Source organism: Belonocnema kinseyi, chromosome 3 (genome assembly GCF_010883055.1).
Source record: "Belonocnema kinseyi isolate 2016_QV_RU_SX_M_011 chromosome 3, B_treatae_v1, whole genome shotgun sequence".
In the NCBI taxonomy this organism is placed as follows: domain Eukaryota; kingdom Metazoa; phylum Arthropoda; class Insecta; order Hymenoptera; family Cynipidae; genus Belonocnema; species Belonocnema kinseyi.
The window spans coordinates 108,602,261-108,622,195 of NC_046659.1; the positions used below are offsets into that span (position 1 = coordinate 108,602,261).

The following is a 19,935-nucleotide window of genomic DNA, read 5'->3' on the forward strand; positions in this document are numbered from 1 at the left end:
GGGTGAAGCAGAATGTGATACCACATATGGAAAATTCAAATCTGAAGACCATGTTTAAAAAAAATGTGATAACTTCGCCTTTTTTTCATTTTCTCGTTTGGAGGCGAACTGAGTTAATAGAAACCAGTAAAAAAAATTAATCATTTTACGTTAAAAGTTAATTCGTTTTAAGTAAAAAGTCTACATTATTTTGATATACATCATTTTGTTTGTATATTTAACCATTTTGGTGAAAATTTGTTTATTTTTAGTTGAAAATTATTTTTTTAGCTGATAATTTAATTATAACATTTTTGGAAAAAATCGGTAGTGTTTAGTTTAAAATTAAACTACTTTTTCATTGAAAATTGATGTTCTTTTTAGTCAAAGATTCAATAACTTCGTAGTTTTATCTAATTTTTTTAAATTTCATCATTTTTGAAAAAAAAATTGATCTTAAAATTCTGCTGCTCAAAAGATCCATCTCTTTAGTTGAAAATTGAACTATTTGATTAAAAACTCTTTTTTTTCGTTGAAAATGATTGTTTTGACTGAAAATCTGACTACTAGGTTATTGGTAAAAAAATAGATCCTTTTAGTTGAAGATTAATTTAATTTGGGGATTTAATTTTCCTTTTTATTTTTGTGCAAAAAAGAAAATTGTTTCTTTTATTTTTTAGGAATATTTTTTCTATTTTCAAATTTCAATAGAAAATTGTTATGGCGGTTGTCAAAATTTGGTTGTTGGATTCTTGATTTTATTTTCAGGAAATATGCACATTAAATTATTTCTTTGCAAATATGTCTTTTTTGGTAAAAAATTAATTCTCTAAATGTAAAATTTAATTATTTGGTTGCCAGTTTAACTATTTGCTTAAAAATGAACTTTTTCTTTATGATTCGAATATTTTGTTGAGAATTAATAATTTTTGGTCAAAAATTTATCATTTTTGCATAAAAATCGTGATTTGCTTTCAAAATTACACAATGCAGTAAAAAAATCAATAATTTTGGTACAAAATTCAATTATTTGGTTCAAAATTTCTTTATTTTGTCAAAAAATAGTTATCTTACAGAAAATTCATATTTTCAGGTTAAAAGTTTAACTATTTTATAGAACATTACTCGTGTTGGTTTGAAAAGTCAACATTTTTTCGAAAATTGACCTTTTTTGGATTAACTCAACATTTTTTATGTAAAATTAAAATATTTTTTCTTCCGAAATATCAACTATTGCATTTTTCCTTAAAAAAAGCATCTTTTTTACTAGGAAATTCTACAATTTGGTTCCAAATTCATACAATTTTTTATAAATTCATCTTTATAGTAAAAAATTAATTCTGAAATTTTAATTGTTGAGTTTACAATTGAACCTAATTGATTAAAAATTAATATTATGAGTAGAAAATCCATAATTTTGGTTGCAATTTAACTATTTTGTTAAAGCTCGTTTTTTTTCCTTTAAAATTTATTTCCTTAAATAAAAATCTAATTATTCCATTATTATTTAAAAATTAATAGTTTTAAGTTAAAATTAAAATTATTCTGTTTAAAATGTATGTAGTTTTTTTTTTAATTCGCCGCCCTTTTTGCTAAAAAATTTTTTTAAAATGAAAATTCAATCACTACGTTGAGAGTTGAACTAGTTTGCTAAAAATATTAATTTTATTAGTTGAAGTTCCACCTTCTTAATAGAAATTTTTTTTTAATTTGCTTAGAATTTTTTTGTTTAAAAATGAAGTTTTCCTTTTGAAAATGTAACTATTGCATTCTTCATCAAAAATTAACTAGTTGGTTGCAAATTCAACTATTTGGTCAAAAATCACATTTTTGTTGGGAAATTTACATTTTCGAGTTGAAAATTCAACTTTTTTCTAGAGAATTTGCTATTTCGGTTTAAAAATTCAATAATTTTGTTTGAAAATCCTTTTGTTTTTTGTTTAAATTTAACTATTTAAAATATAAAATAGAATTTATTTCTTTTTGAAATATCAACTGTTAGATTTTTTTTAGTTGAATTTAAAAGTTTTTTATTTTAAATAACAATTTTTCTTTGTTGATATACCAATTATTATATTTTTCTTTTTTGTTGAATTTTACTTTTTTTAAACATAAATAACCATCTTTTCTTGGTTGCTGACAGAAACTTTTTTTTCAATTTGTTGAAAATGTAATCAATATAATAAAAAAACAAATCTTGTTTTTCAAATTAAAATGGGTTGGTTGAAAATCCACCTTTTTGACTACCAAACATCTTTATTGTTATTTATATATTTCATCTATCATATTTTTTATTTATTTTTAATTTTAAATTATCTTTGGTTGTAGAAGAATTCTTATTTTTTTAAATTTAACCTAGTTCTCAAAAATTAATATTTTTGGATTGAAAATTTATCTATACATTTTTTATGGTATTATTTTACTTTTATTTCAAACATTTATTTTTGTACTTCCTGTATTATATTTTGTGGGAGGTGGTGTATTTCATCCTGTGGGTTTCAATCTTTTCCTGATGATATGAGGATGATACATTTTAGTATTAAAAATTTCGAAACAGATATAAAGTTGAAAGAACCTGTTGCTTAGAAGCAACCGACCCTTTTTCTACTTTTTCACTTAAAATCTTCTGTAGTTAAAAAAATACTGATCGTTGAAATCTTCAAAGCTTTTTTATAGTTATTTTATTTTTTTCTGATGATTTAAGGATGATACATTTTAAGATTAAAAATTTCAAAACAGATTTAAAGTTGAAAGGACCTGTTCTTTAGAAGCAACAGACCCTTTTTCTGCTTTGTCACTTAAAATCTTCTCTAATTCAAAAAATACTGATCGTTGAAAAAGTTAACAGTATAACATACAATTAAGAAAATTACTTCTAAATCAGTGACTATGCTTCGTCATCAAGAAACAGTGGGAATAGTGCTCGTTAAAGAATCTCGAGTACCGTTTCTGTTCCATTCTGAATTACGATTGCGGTTGAGTATTATTTTAATCAAGAGAAATCTATTAGATCCAAACAATTTTAATGCATCTGACACAAGAAAATAAAAACTGAAGAATAGAAACTAGAAAACAGAAATCCGTTAATTAACTGGAATTATTTAACCACTAATCAAATGATATTTCTTTTTTTTTTATTGCGTCTATAAATGACCATGATAATGATGCCAGTAAAATTACTCATTCAATGAAAATAGAAGATAGAAGGCAATAGATCAGAAAATATTTTTATTATTTTTTTATTATTTGCTCTATCCTCGTTTCGCATGACTAGGCTACCTTGCCCGAGGCCAATATTCGTACAAGACCGGTTCCACTATTAGTCTAAAACATGACGTCACGTTTCTAATTTACGAAGGTAACGAAGTCATTTTCAACTGAGAGTGACGAAATTTCAGGTCCTCTCGAGATCAAGGAATAAGATTTCATCTAAAAAAATACAAGACTTTCGATTCCCTTTGTAACCCAATTTGCAATATTTTTGATTCGCAAATTTAGAGTGGGAATTGGAAATTGCGAATTCGAATTTTTCAATTTTCAAGGCTTGAATTTTCAATTATTAATTTTATAGAGATTTTGGAAAAAAAAGGAAAGATAGCTCATTAAATTCTGCGTTGATTGAGCCCTCTTAAAATATTTTTTCCGACTATGGACCGCGATTGCCTTTTGGAAAGACCGACCAATTTTCCGTTTTTAACAACTTTTCGATTATCAACTTCCACCGCATACATTCTTCAGAGGAAGAATTTGAAAAAAATTTTGAATGCGCTAAATTAAATTTTTTTAATTTCTCTTTAGAATGAGTCAAATAACGTAATAAAATATTGATTGATTCCCAAATTATTATCAAAAATGTGGAGTGGTAAACAGACGAAATCGGTATAGGAAATAAGAGACAATGACTGCGATCGACACGACACCGACCGCTTTTCGCCTCGGCCACGTTTCCTTTTGTATAATAATTCGAGAATCCGTGAATATTTTTTTATGTTTTTGGTCTCATTTTGAAGAGAAAGCTTTGGATTTTAATTTGACAAAATTTCCATTTTTTATATTTTTTTCCTAAAGAATGCAGTGCGTGGAAGTTAGGAATTAAAAATTGTTCAAAAACGGACTATAGGTCGGTCTTTTTTATATGAAATTTCGTTTTCTATTTATCAAAAGTGCCTTAACTAGAGTTTTTTAAACGTGGGATTCAATAAAGTTTTTATTCGTTTTTGGAAAATCTTTCTAACTTAAGTTTGGGCAGAGTTAGTCACTTTATAGCACAAGCATCTTTTTTATTCGATTTTATATAATAAATAAACATTTATTAACGATTTAACGGTTTTATTTGCAACTTTTAAAAATGCAACTAAATAAAAAAAATAAAACTTTAATTATTGCCGAGCAACATAATTTTTCCGGAAAAGAAAAATCCCGAACTTTCTGAAATATTAGATTTTCCAAAATTTCAAAATACTGAATATTTTTATCCGCGAAATTAAAATATTTCGAATGTGAAAAATAGTTACTGAAATTTTACAAGCCGAATTTTTAAAATGCCGAAATTCAATATTGACAAAATTAATAATTTGTAAAAATGATTAAATTCCCTAAATCATTGCATAGGAAAATAGAATCTATTCTAACAGATAAAAGATATTACATTTGATTTTTTTTTACTTTTTCGGTCATTTTAATTTCCTGGATTCTTAAATTTACTAATATCAAAAATTCACTTATTTCATGATCATAAATTTGAAATGTTAGAATGTTTGAAATTCGGGTTTCCAAAATTTCGTTAACATAAAATTTGGGTAATTTGAATTTTCTACATTTTTCTAATTTTGCTGATTTACTTTTTCGGAATATTTAAATTTCTTTGATAAATATTTTTAGTCGTTTTATTATTCATTGGTAATTTGAAATATCCTAAAATTTTATTTTCAATGGAAATGTTCTGCTTCGTCAAACAAATTTTTGGTATTTTTCATTATGGGGGGTTTTGATTTTTTTGAAAAATTTTGTTGTCCCATCATAGCATCACTCACATCTGCTTAAAAATTATGTTCAAAATTGAAAGGTTTTAAACTATAAAAAATCAAATTTGAATAAGTTCGCGAATTATCATTTATTTTTCATTTCTTATCTCTTTTTGGAATATCTTATTACGAAACAAAACAGAAAATTAGGTTATTAATTGATTTATTTGCTTTTAATTCCAGTTGAGATAAAATCTTCAATTTAAGTAGAAGTTAAAGATTACTGTAAGTCAAATAAAATAACAATTAGAGTTTGAGTTAAAATTAAAATGGCATGCAATCTGCTCTAGATATCGTAATATTTGTTTTAATTATTAATTACCTCTCCTTAACTCGTTTCGTCCAGAGTCTTGAGTCTCGTCTCGCGCCTTTTCTTGACTCGAGTCTTGTCTTATCTTAAGTTCCGTCTAGACTTGGAAATCGCCTCGTCTCATCTCTTCTAGTCTTAAATATCGTCTCGAGTTTCTTCGCGTCTCGTCTTAAGTCTTGTCTAATCTTAATTCTCCTCTAGTCTCAAATATTCATTTACGTCGAGTCTCGAGTCTTGTTTAGTCTTAAGTTCCGTATGTACTTCAATATCGTCTCATCCTCTCTAGTCTTAAATATCGTCTAGAGTTTCTTCACGTATCGCCCCGAGTCTTGTCTAATCTTCATTCTCGCCTGGTCATAAATATTTTTTGCCTGAAGTGTCATCTCGACTCTCGAGACTCTCCTCTAATGTCAAATATCGTCTCGAGTTTCTTCACGTCTTGTCTCGAGTCCTGACAAGTACTAATTTTCGCCTAGTCGTAAATATTCTTTTGCCTCGAGTCTTGTCTAGTCTTAAGTCTCGTCTACACTTGAATATCGCCTCGTCTCATCCCGTCTAGTCTTAAATATTGCCTCGAGTATCTTCACGTCTTGTCCTGAGTCTTTTCTCATCTTAATTCCCGCCTAGACTTAAATATTCTTTTGCCTCGAGATTCTAGTCTTGTAAGGCCTTAATAGCCCTCTAGACTTAAATATCGCCTCGTCTCGCCTCTTCTCGCCTCTTCTCGCCTCTTCTCGTCCAAATATTGTCGCGAGTTTCTTTACGTCTCGTCTCGAGTCTTGTCTAATCTTAATTCTCGCTTGTCTCAAATATTCTTTTGCCTCGAGTCTCGTCTCGAGTCTTGTTAGTCTTAAGCCATGAGATGGCTTTAAATGGCAAATTTATATAATTGTTTCGGTTCAATTGAGAAATAAGGAAGGCTTTAATAAATTAATGAAAATTGAAACGAGACTCTTTTTAAATTATTCTTTGTGTTTTTTTTTCAGAACCTCGCCGCTGGAGTGCGGCTGACGTCGCAGCTTGGGTGCAGTGGGCTAGAAGGCAATTGCAGCTACCCTCTGTGCCTGTAGAAAGTTTCAACGTTGATGGTGCTACTTTAGCGTCCCTCACTGAAGAAGAATTTTGCAGGAGAGCGCCACAGGTTCGTCAAAAATATATTTCCTTAATATCAATCTCCCCTTAAATTAATATCCTTTCTCGAATATTGATTATCGATTAACTCAAAATTAAATTTTGAGAAGACAGTTTTTTAAACATTTTATTTATTCTCATAGCGAACCCCGTGGTATCCCACTTATGGAAGATTTACTACTAACTTCCTAGGAACAAAAAAACTTCTTTTTGTTTAAGTTGATTTTTTAATTAACTGCATCCATTTTAAACAAATACTGGAACTCCTTATTAAACAAAATATTCGAGTTTTCAACCATAAAACTAATATCTAAATTTTTTGTTAAAAAAATTAATTTTAATGACAACAAAAAATTTTCAACAAAATAGATGAATTTTCTAAGATACGTATATTTTGCAATAAAAATAGAGAATCTTTGACTGGAATAGCTTAATTTTCAGTTAAAAAGATGTTTCATTAAAAAAAAAACTAATTTTAAATTAAATTTTTTAATTTTATACCATGGAAATGAATTTTCAACTAAACTGATAAATCTCCAACCAAAAAAAATAATTCTGAACAAATAAATTTAAATTTCAACCAAGTAGTTTAAATTTCGAACACGAAAAACACGGATTTAAAAAAAAAAACATGAATTATCAACCAGATTGTTAAATTTTCCTCTGAAGAAGTTTTAAACAAATAGCTGCATTTTCATAAAGAAAATGGGTTTTCAGCGAAAAATAGCCTAGTTGAATCTTTATAAAATTGTTGAAATTCTAACTAAAAAATGATTTATTTATTTTTTCTAAACAAAAAATATTGTTCTACCAAAACTTTGAATTCTTTAACAAATTTTTCTTATTTTCAAGACAAAAAGACGGATTATCGTCAAAGGAGTTTTTAACCAATTATTTGAGTTTTTTTACCAAAATTGTTGAAATTTTAACAAAAAATTTGAATTTTTAACAAAAAGGGTCACTTTTAACAAAATTGTTTCAGTTCCTACAAAATCTTGATTTTTCAAGCCAAAAGGCTTTTAATATAAACACAAAAAAGCTGAAGTGAACCAAAGAAGACGAATTATAAAAAAGTGTATTCCTTTAATTGTTTTCGTATTCTAATTATTCTGATCGGTTTATAAAGAAGTTTGATCAAATAAATTCGAATTAATTAAAAATTAAGAAATAAAATGAATTTGAAAAAAATGTATTCAAAAAATTTGGATTTTTAGCCAAAATAAGGATACATTTTATACCAACAATATTAATTTTTCTAGCAAAAAAGACTCATTTATAACAAACAATATGAATTTTTAATCAAACATTCAAATTTTTAACTACAGAAAATCATTTTTCAACAAAAGTGGAATTTTTATATTGTTTGTGAAAGAAATTTAAAAAAAGGATGAAATTTCAACCAAAAAGTTCCATTTTGAAGCAAACATGAATTTTCCACCAAAAAGATTATTTTCCTCCCAAACAATATTTATTTTCAAGAAAATACTTCATTTTTTAATAAAATTTTTGAATTTTCAAGGAAATGTTTAAATTTTAAACACGAAAAGATTAATTATATATAAAACAGTTAAAATTGGAAATAAAACGTTTAATTTGTAACAAAATAATTTTAATGTTTGACCAAATAAGTTGAATTTCCAACCAACAAAATTAATTTTCAACAATAAAATTAACTCACAACCAAATCGTTCAATTTCCTACCAAATTCTTCAAATTTCGAACGAAAAATATTTGAAAATTAAAAAATATAAATAGTTGAATTGCACCAAAAAAGACAAATTATAAACAAAATTGTTACATCCTTAACCAAAAGAGATTAATTTTCAACCTAATAGTTGCATTTTTAGACAAAATTAGAGAGCATTTTCTACCAAGAAAATTAATTTGCTAGTTATAAAGTCAAATATTTAACTAAAAATAGAATAGTTAAATTATTTCTTAAAAAAATTAATTTTTGGCACAATAATTGAATTTTCATCCAAGTAGTACAATTTCTAATCAAACGATATGAATGATGAACCAATAGTATGATATTAGAATTTTTAACAAAATAAAAAAAGATTTAAAGAATGGGATAATTTGGAAATAGGAGAAAGGGTGTGATGTCTGAAACATGAAAGTGGTGCCCTACTCTTTTTTTAATTAATCAATTTTTTCAAATGTTGATAAGCTTAGCTAACCATTCTTTTCAATTCATTTTCTTTCTTTGGACTGGATAGTTTTTTTGAAAATTGAATTATTTTATGAAAAGAAAGGTTGAACTAAACAGTGAATCGAATTATCAAGAATTGAACAGATTTTGGTACAAGGTCGGTGTCAATGTGTTGCTGGCTTATCAGCACCACAACAGAGTTTTGGTTTCTGGACATATCAGCCTTGGAATGGTAGATGATCCCTTTCCAAGAGGTTATCCCTTCCCGAAGAAAATACCATGACATCGCGATAGCGTAATAAATCCCGAACGTGACTCTCGTATCTCAACTGCAATTCCAAAGGTTCACCAAGAATAATTTATTTCCAAGACAAGCCTCACATTGGCAATCACACTTGACGAATTTTGCTGACGGGTGAAGACGGTAGCGGCTGAATTGTCCAAAATTTTTATACTTGACTGACTTATCAATGTTTTTCGAAAATTATTTGAAATTAAATGTCAACTCTACCTGGGTGCATCAATTATTGTTTACAACGTTTTGGAAACTTACAAAAATTTTGGAAATTTACGGAAATTCAGAGAATCCAAAAATTTGCAGGAATTCGTGATAACTTATAGTAAATTACGTTAATTTATTCCGAATTTATGGTAACTTGTCGTTTACTAGTTGGTCTAATCCGTCAGTCTGTAAACACGTTTAACTGATCGATTGATAATTTTTACTATTTACTTGTGTCGTCACTTTTTACTCCCTAGGGACTGAAATGTAGAACTTCCCCCACTGGAAACTTATTTAAAAGTCCTGTTTTTGTTTGATTTCGAAATTTAATTTTCAAAGTGCAAAATAACAAAAAAAAAGGTTTAGCTCAGAAGAAGAAACCAAAAAATAATAAAAGAAAAATAAAAGAAACTTCTAACAAAACCGTTGAATTTTGAGTATCTAAACAAATAATTAATTTTTTAATCAAATAATAAGGGTCAACCATAAAATACGATTTTTCAACAAAATTTTTTAATTTTCAACCACAAAAGAATGGATTCAGAAAAAAAAATATAATAGTTGATATTTTAATCTCAAATAAAAAGAAATTGTATTAAACCCAAAACAAAGAATTTTTAGCAACAAAGTTAGTTTTAACCGAGAAAGATTTTCAGTTATAAGAGAAAAAAAATGCAAACAAATTGTTAAATTGTTAATTTTTTAAGCCAAAAAACGAATTTTCTATAAAACTTTTTAATACTCAACCAAAAAGAATGAACTATTACCAAAATAATACTTTTTTGACCAAATAATAAGTCTTAACCAGAAGAGACGAATTTTCTAGCATGTAGTTCATTTTGCATACAAGGAGATAAATGTTCAAAAGAAAAAAAATTGTAAACAAAATAGTTTTTCTAACCACATTGTTGAATTTTTAACCACTAAAGAATGAATTCTCGACCAAAAATGTTTTAGTTGATTTTCAAACAAAAAAACTTTTTGTCAAATACTAAACAGTTGAATAAAACCAAAAAAGTCGATTTTTATAAAAAAAGATCCATTTCTAGCAAAAAATTATTTCCATCAACAAAGCATTAATTTCTGACCCAAAAGAACCTATCTTAAAACAGTTAAATTTTCAAACGAAAATATGCTACTTGGAATTTCAGTAAAAAATATTTTAACTTTTTGAATTAAAAACAGTTAAATCAAACAGAAGGAGAAGAATATTCAAGAAAATATTATTTAATTTTCAACCAAAATATAATGGATTCAGAAGAAATGTAATAGTTGATATTTTAATCTTAAATAAAAAACAATTGTATCCAACCAAAATAATAATTTTTTCAATTTAAAACAGTTAAATTAAACAAAAAGAGAGAATTTTGCAACAAAATATTTATTTTTTCAACAAAGAAACGCAAATTTAACAAAAAATGAATTGTTAACAAAGTAATTCTTATTTCAACCATATAGATTAATTTAACACCACTATAGAATACATTTTCAAAACAAAAATGCATTAGTGGATATTTTAACAAAAAATATTTTTTCCTTGCCTAACAAATATTTGTATTCCACCAAAAAGTACGAATTTTTAGCAAAAAAATGAAATGTTCAAGACCGAAAGCTTTTTAAGTCAAGAAAATAAAAAAAATTTTAATTTCTAAGCCAAAGCATCAAATTTTCTAAAAAACAGTTCATTAATAAAAAAAGGTGAATTTGTGTATTTTCAACAAAAAGGATACATTTTTAATCAAATAGTTTTATTTTCAAACATAACAAAAAAAATGTTTAACCCAGAAGAATTGAACTTTTGAAAAAAACATTCAAATTTCCCTACAAAAAAAGATTATTCTGTAACAAAATAATTAATTCTCTAACCAAATAGTAAAAGATTTAACCAAAAGAGACGAATTTTTAAACAAATTTCTGTGTCTTGCTACAAAAAAGATTAATTTTTAACCCAAATTTGTTTAATTGTCAACATAACAGTTTAATGTTTAAAAAATACCCTTTAATAAAATTCTTAACTTTGTAACCAAATAATAAAATTTTTAATCAAAGAAGACGAATTTCCAATAAAATAGTTTAGTTTTCAATCGCAAAAAAACTAGTTTTCAATGACAAATATGATAATAGAAATATCAGCGAAGAAAACATTTTAACTTTTTCAAACAGAAAGATTTTTTAGTCAAGAATGTCAAGAAACTTTTTATCAAATTCTTCAATTTTTAAACCTAAATTGCGAATTTTCCAAGAATCAGATAAATTTATTAATAAAAAAGGATAAATTTCAAAAAATAATTCAGAGGAATTTGTAATAAATACTAATTATTAATTAAAACAATATTAACATTAGAAAAAGAATATTTCGATAAATCGACAGATTCTTTTTCAACAATTTCCTTGATATAAAATACCCATTTTTTATTTTTTGCAGTTACTGCCTTTTTCCGTAGGACGGCCGTGTAATTAAGTAGGTAAAATTTGGAAAATAAGGCATCAGCCAACTTCAGCTAAATTAAATGGAATAAGCCTTATAGCAATTTGCAAATTTTGTTCTGAGAAGTTTTTATAACTGGTTTTTTTGACAACCTTGTCGAACAGCGACGCTGACTCACAGAATTGAAATTAGGGTTTTAACACCTATAAAGTTACGAACGAAACTTGAGAAATTTGTGGAGGGGCATGAAAGGTGAAAGTAAACTTCTGGGAAATTCCCAAACTCTGACGTCTTTCTTCGTAACTTTTGCTGTGCGTAGGAATATAAATATTACATGTGGATACCAGGTACTTAAGACAGGTTCTTACCTGAAATTAGAGTTCTTTGAATGCCAAATGAAAAAAAGATCAAAAGAAATTCCGATTCATATTTCCGCTCTGCGACGTTCAATGTTCATTCTTTGTGAAATTGAGCGAGATTTTTCAATTGAAAAACTGAGCGATTATGTACAAAGTTGCGAAACAGTTAAACGCGGAAAAGAGTTTAGGAAAGAAAATTTATTTTGAAAAAAACTCACTTGTCCGATTAAAAAAAATCCTTCCTTCGAACTGAATAAAAATGTTTCAAATAATAGGATTTCCGGTTTGAATTCAGAAAAACATGGCAAATAAGAAACTTTAATGATTTAGCGAATGTTTTCCTGACAAAAAGCTGTAAATTATTTTAAATCATGAAAAGAACACAAAAATTATATAAATTAAAGATTTAAAACTCAAAAAAAATCAACAAACAATTTCTCTTTTTCATCTTAAGTCGAATGTGGAAAAAATTCCCGCTTGTTTCAGAAACAAATTAAAATAAAAAATTTGCTACCTAGATAATTCAATGAAAATTTTTTTAACAAAGAATATCGAGCTTCCGGTAAAAAAAATTGGAAATTAAAGCTTCCCTCCATTTTATCATAAGATAAGTGTACAAATTTCTTAATTTTTCTCTCTTTAACTTATTAATAATGATAAAAACTTTAAAATCCCTTATTATTATTATTGAGAAATAAATTGAAAACTAAAATGCTCTTTTCCAATTCAGTTTTCTGATCTCGAATGTGGCATTTTTGTTTCTAATTTATTTCTGAATTTTAAACAGAAATTCCCTGTTTCAATATAAAAATAAAATATTTACACTTTTAACTTCATACAAGTGTTAAAAAATAAATGGATTTTCTTTTTTAATCCAGGAAACAATTAAAAATAAAATACAGTTAACTGTTGGGTATGTTTTCAATCCAAAAATAAGCTCGGATTTATTAAAAATCATGAGAAAAAAACATGAAACTTATATAAATTAAAGACTTTAAACTGAAACCCTTAACAACAAATTTACTAAAAAATATCCCCCTTTTATTCTTCTGTTTCGGGGAAAAAATGTTTATAAAATAATTCGTTTTAATTTGATAACAGTTTAACAAAAAATATTCCTTCTCCGATTTAGAAAAAAATGAGAATAAAAAATGTCCCTTTATTAGTTTAACAAAAAAGTGTAAATAAAAGAATTTGTCCTTTTTTAACTCAATCAAAATTTAAAAATTACAACATGTCATTATTCGAATTCAGAAATAACTTCAGTTTTCAAGATTGGAAAGGGGAATGCTTATTTTTAATTTATTTATACATTTCAAACAAATAATTCCTTTTTTAGTTCGGAAAAATTCCTCTTTTAAAAAAAATCATTTCTTTGAACTGAATAAAAATGTTACAAATAGTAGGATTTTTGGTTTTAATTCAAAAAAAAATTGAAAATAAGAAACTTAAAACATGAAGTGGATTTTTTCGCTGGACAAAAAATCCAGAAATTATTTCAAATCATGAAAAGAACACGACAATTATATAAATTAAAAATTTTGAACTCAAAACTTAAAAATAATATTAAACAAACAATTGATCTTTTTCATCCTAAGTCGAATGTAAAAAAATTCCTCTTTTTTAAAAGATAAATTAAAAACCAAATTTGTCTCTCTTTAACTTATTAATAATGTTTAAAAATCAAAAAATCCCTATTATTATTCAGAAATAGATTGAAAAATGAAATTCCTTTTTCCAATCCAATTTTATAAATTGTAATAGAGAATTTTTTTCCAATTTATTTCTGAATTTTAAATAAAGAGTCCCTGTTTCAATTTGAAACAAAATATTTTCACTTCGATCTCAATAAAAGTTTTAAAAATAAATGAATTTTCCATTTTATGTTAGAAAGAAATTGAGAATAAAATAAAATAAAATGTAGGATATGCTTTCCGCAAGACTATAAGCTTGGAATTTTTGAAATCAAAAGAAAAAAACATGAAAATTATATAAATTAAACACTTGAAACTCAAAAGTTAAAAAATGTTCTTTTTCTATTTCAGCAAAAAAAAAAAATAATAAAAACCAGTATTTATTTCCTATTCAATTGATAATTGATCAGAACAAAAATGTCCTTCTTTTCAATTCAGAAAAAAATTGAAAATAAAAGTTCCCTCTTCTTGTTTAAAGCAAAATGTGAAAATTACAGAATTTGTCCTCCTTTAACTTAATAAAATAGTTAAAAATACAAAATGTTTCTATTCGAATTCAGAAATAATTTCATTTTTTCAGAATTATGAAGGGAAATGTTTTTTCTTAATTTATTTATAAATTTCGATCAAATAATGCCTTTTTCAATTTGAAAAAAGTACTCTTTTTCAACTCAAAGAAAAATGTTAAAAAAAATATCTTATTTTAATACAGATAAAAATAAAAAACAGTAAAGCAGTAGCTTGCATTTTCATCAAAAACATAAGATATTAAATTCATTTAAAAACATGAAATTTTAAGACAAAGCATGTCAATTCAGAAATTTTTTGTTCATTTCCCCCATTTTATGATAAGAAAAATTATTTTTAAAAAATCTGCCCCACTTCAACTTATTAAAAATATTCATCAAAAATTGGAAGATCCAAAACTTCTTTTTGTCAATTTTAATAAAAAAAATTACTCCCTTTCAACTCAATAAATATACTAGAAGAAAAAAATTCTTCTTTGAATCGGCAAAAAAATTGAAAATAAAAAATAAACCCTTTTGGATTCCATAAAATTTCGGGTTATATACTTATTTTTAAAATTAAAAACGTTGCTGTAGTAGGGTATGTTGTCCTCGAAAAGTAAGCTATGATCAATTAAGAAGTAAACATTTTGAAAAAATTTATAAGAAAATATTCCTTAAAATGTTTCGAAATCTTACGAAATTTTTTGAAAACCGTGTAAATATTTTTAAATCTCTTGGAAATCCCTTAAAATTAGTTTAAATATTTTAAAATCCATAAAAATGATTTTAAATATCATAAAATCCGCTGAAAAGCTTTTAAATTCTGCGTAAATATTTTAAATTACTGAAAATTTTTGAAATTTAGTGAAATGTGACTAAATCGTTTGAAAACTGCGAAAGTACTTTGAAATTTCATGAAATCCCTTGGAATCCTTTAGAATCCTTTGAACTTCTCGAGAAATGTGAGTGAATCTTTTAAATCCTCTAAAATCATTTGAAATATGTCGAAATCTTAAAAGATAATAAAATTATATTTATTAATAATATACAATATAATTATAATTAAATTAAATTAAATATATAAAAATAATAAATAATTTAATTAATTAATTAATTTAATAATAATAATTCTCTAATTTATTTTTTATAATGATTTTCTGTATTTATTTTGCTGAAAATGCAAAAAAAAACTACAAAAAGAATAATTAGAGGCAAATACTGAATTTCCTATACATTTTTTTTATAATGTTTACTTCCGGGGATTGGTCCAGGTGAAGGAATAACTTTTCTACAAAGATGAAGCTAAAAATTTTGTGAAATCATCATTCCTTTTCCTAATGGATTGATCACTTTGTGTAATCGTTTTCCAAAGGTGCAGGTGTTACTTAAGGCGCTAGTTTTCCTAGACGTGATAAATATATCAAGCTGCAAGAGCAATCTAGCTTTGGCTCTGTCGGACTAAGCCTAACGATTGGTCTGATATTTCATCTGGTGTAAATGCTAAACGAGCACCAGGACGACGTGAACTCGATATCTCGAAGGCATTTCCATCGAGTTTCGCAAGATCGATGCACCGATGCATGCACGAGTCCTGAATCACGTGGACCGTGGCTGCCGTGCCGGCCTGCGCGCGAAGTGATGTGTCATCGGGAATCTTGCATTGCAAAACAACACTCAACTTCAACATCTGGAACTTAATCATACAGAGTTCATGTATCTTAAACTATTTCAGGACCGTTTTTCTTTAATTTTTTTTAATGCAGAACATCACTCACCTTCAACATCTGGAACTTAATCATACATAGTTCTTATATCTTAAACTATTACGGGGCCGTTTTTCATTTATTACATCTGGAACTTAATCATACAGATTTCCTGTATCTTAAAATATTCCAGGATCGTTTTCTATTTTCTAAATTTAGTTTCAAAAAAAAAATCAGAACGTCACTAACCTTCAACATCTGAAACTTAGTCCTACAAATTTACTCTATCTGCAGAATCCCAGTCCCATTTTCAGTTTCTCGAATTTATTAAAAAATCTTAAGATAGCCATATCTTTTAGTTTAGTTTGTAGGCCAGGAGTAGTCCTTTACACGAAAAAAAATTAGTTGCCGAATTTTTATTTGACTTTCTAAGACATTAGGACAGGCTAAAAATGTTTGGAAAGGTCGTAAAACATTTATTACAACAATCTTGGAAATAATGAAAAGAACCTCAGGCATCATTGGGAATCTTGCATTCTAGAACATCACTCACCTTCAACATCTGGACCTTAATCATAAAAATTTCCTCTATCTGGAAAATTCCAGTCCCATTTTCAGTTTTTTGAATTTATTCAAAAACCTTAAGATAGACATATCTTTTAGTTTAGTTTCTAGTATAACTTTATTTGACTGACTCAGAGATAAGTATATGCTATACATTTTTAGAAATTTTTTTGGCATTCAAGACACGATTATGATAATGCATTATTGAAAATCTTGCGTTGTCAAACATCACTCTACTTCCACATCTGGAACTTTATAATGCAAATTTTCTAAATCTGCACAATTCCATGCACATTACAAAATTTTCATAATGATTTAAAAATAGTGAGATCGTTTCCCTTTTTTTTACTCCACCAGTGAATAGTGTCTATTTTACATTATTTTTCTAAAAACTAATTTTTAATTTTAAACTTTTTCCCATGTTTTCCTTTTTCTCCCTGTTTTCAGGGATTCTTTTCCTCCTATTTTTAAGGAACTTCCCCTTCTTCTCTTTTTTTCCGCTTAATTTAGAACTTAATTAACAGAATAGAATAATAAAATCCAAACAATTTGTGTTCAAAATTAATTCTTTTTGGTCGAAAAATCAACAATTATATTGTTGGTCCCAAGTACATATTTTGTTGTTTTTAAAAATGCAATCATTGGGTTAAACATTTCAAAAATTTGATAAGAAGTCGTCTTTTTTTAAATCTTCTACTGTTTTATGGAAATCTTTTATATTTCCGGTTGCAAAATTGAACTATTTTGGTAAAAAATTAAACATTTCAATTGAAAATTCATGTGTCTTGGTCGATTTAACTATTTGGTTGAAATTCTCTTTCTTTTAGTTAAATGAAACTGTTAATGATTAATAATTGAATTATAATTTTTTTTAATTATCAACTATTAAATTTGTTTATTTTTTATTAATTTTGGTGATTGAATATCATTTTTGGTATAAAATGTTATTAACTCGTTAAAAATTCGCTGTTTCCAGTTAATAATTAATTTTTAACCATGAAAGTAAATGTTCCAGGTGAAGATTCATCGTTTTGTTTAAAACTTCATATTTTTGGTTGAAAATTCTACTATTTTATTGAAAATAGGTTTTCTTGACAAAAATATATCTCTTCCATTTTTCGTTAAAAATTAAATTTTTTTATTTTTTTAAATTGAAAATGAATCTGTTTTGTTTGAGAATTTAACTAATATTTTTTTTAATTCGTCCTCTTTAACTGAATTAAACTGGTTTTTTATTTATAATGAAATATTTTTTGGTTGAAATATCATTTCTCAAATTTTTAGTTGAGAAACCACCTATTTTGGTTGTGCATTTAAATACTTGGGTAGAATTAGAAATGAATCACTTGGAATTATTTTTTTTTGTTTTGTTTAGGATTCATCTTTTTATTTGAAAATTGAACTATTTTGTTGAATACTATTTGGTTGAAAATTCGAGTATCTCGTCAACAATTCGAATTTTTTGGTTGTAAATTAATCTTCTTGGTTGAAATTTGATATTTTCTTATAATAAGTGCAATTGCTGGATAAAAATTCATCTTTTTTCTTTTAGAATTCTTCTTTCTTTAACTATGTCGTTAAAAAATCATTTTTTTAGTTTAAAAGTAGTTCAAAGTTTAACTACTTAGTGAAAAAAACATTTCATTGGTGGGTTAAAAATTGAACTATTTGTTAAAAATGCATTTTTTTTATATGAAGATAGAAAATTATTTCTAAAACTTTAAATTTAACAATTCAATTTTTGGGTAAATATTTATAATTTAAATTGAAAATGCACGTATTTTGTTGAAAATTCGTCTTCTTTGGTAGAAAATAATTATTCGTAGTTGAAAATCTAACTATTTAGTTATAAATTCAACTATGTTTTGAAAAATTCACCTATTTTGTTAAATGTAATCTTTTTTGGTTGAAAATAAAATTTTCTTTTTGGAAATTTGTCCTTTTGGATAAAAAATTGATTTCTAATGGTTGTAATTAATAATTTTTTAATTGCGAATTCATGTTTCTTAATCAAAAGTTTAACTGTCTTTTTAAAAAATTTTCTTTCTGTCATAAAAACTCAACCTTTTTATTAAAAATTCATTTCTTTTAGTAGACAATCTTTTTTGTTTGAAGATTAAACTATTTTACTAAAAGTTTCTTCTTTTGTATTGAAAATTCATATTTTATTGTAGAAATGTCATATTTTTTGGTTACAAATTATTTTTCTCAATTGGAAATTGACTTTTTTGTTGAAAATTCACCTAATATATTAAAAAGTAATATTTTTTTTATTGTAAATTAATTTTTCTTGGTCGAAAAGGAACTTGTTTGTTCAAAAATTGTGGCATTAAAAAAAATTCATAATCATTTTAACAATAATTTCTTGGTCAAATATCAAACTATTTTGTTGAAAAATAGTACCTTTGGATCTAAAATTCATCTCTTATTGTAATAGATAAGTAATATTTTTTATTGTAAATAACCTTTTTTGTTAATAATTAAAATATCTTCTAAAATATTCACCCTTTCTCTTAAAAACTTAACTCTTTTATTGAAAATTTATTTCCTTCAGTAGATTATCAATTTTGTTTGAAGAGTCAACTATTTTGTTGAAAATGAACGCTTTTGTCAATAATTAAACTGTCTTCTAAAAAATTCTTATTGACTACAAACCTCAAACCTTTTATTGTAAATTTATCTTTTTGGGTTTAAAAGTTATCTTTTTAGGTTCAAAATTCATCACTTTTGGTAAAAATATTTTTTTTCTACAAAAATTAAGCATTTTGTTGAAAATGCAATTTATTTCAATTTGAAATCTCAGGAGTTTCTGAGACCATTTACAATGGTCCTTTCAACTGTAAAAAATTCCCTACAATTTCCTTTTCTCGGAAGAGTTTTTATAGGACGTTAAATTTTTTGATTGGTGGTCGTCAAAGCCGGAAGCATGCACGTCATTGATATGATGAGGCGCGAGCAAAAATCGCATAACTGCTTTGAAGGTGCGTTTCTTGATCCCGCCTTGAGGATGACGTGCAACTGGACCAAGAAGGGCGCTGATTGGCTCTTTCCGCGGACCCAGCCTCTTCCATTGGTCCCAACAAGTCCTAAACGAAAAGTGGGTCACCAGAGCTGCTTTCTCTTCGTGGGTCGAGGCACGACCGGGAATTCTATCATTTACGTGTCTTTCGCCGACCATCTATTCTAACGCAAGAGCGCTCCTTTCTTACCTTGTAACTTGAAACGCAAATTTGCCAAATTCCTTGCGTTTTATGAATCAAATCAAACCCCCAAATTCCATAGAAAATTCTCTCGAATGGTTTCCAATTAAGTATTCCAATTTTACGTCACGCTCGGTCGGTAACATCAAAATCTGTAAGGCTATACTACTTGGTGGACTGAAAACACGAAGTAGAAAAAGGAGACCCCACTCCCAGCTGCCTTTAAACAATTTGGACGCATAAATAGAGTTCTGAGCCGCTTATATTATTTTGAGAACGGTAACGAGAATGAGAATATCACCGAGAAAAAAATTCTCTGAGAATTTATAAGAATCGCGAAATTTATTTTAATTAATAGAAAATTTAATTTTCTCGTTAAC

General features: G+C 26.4%; 1 protein-coding gene across 1 annotated transcript in view; it reads left to right on the forward strand.

The window, feature by feature from the left end:
* LOC117169164 (DNA-binding protein D-ETS-4-like) overlaps nucleotides 1–19,935 on the forward strand; it is a 52,567-nt gene that overhangs the window by 21,040 nt on the left and 11,592 nt on the right. Inside the window, exon 4 of the mRNA XM_033355380.1 lies at nucleotides 6,300–6,454. Coding sequence (XP_033211271.1) covers nucleotides 6,300–6,454 — 155 coding nt within the window. The remainder of the gene's footprint in view (nucleotides 1–6,299; nucleotides 6,455–19,935) is intronic.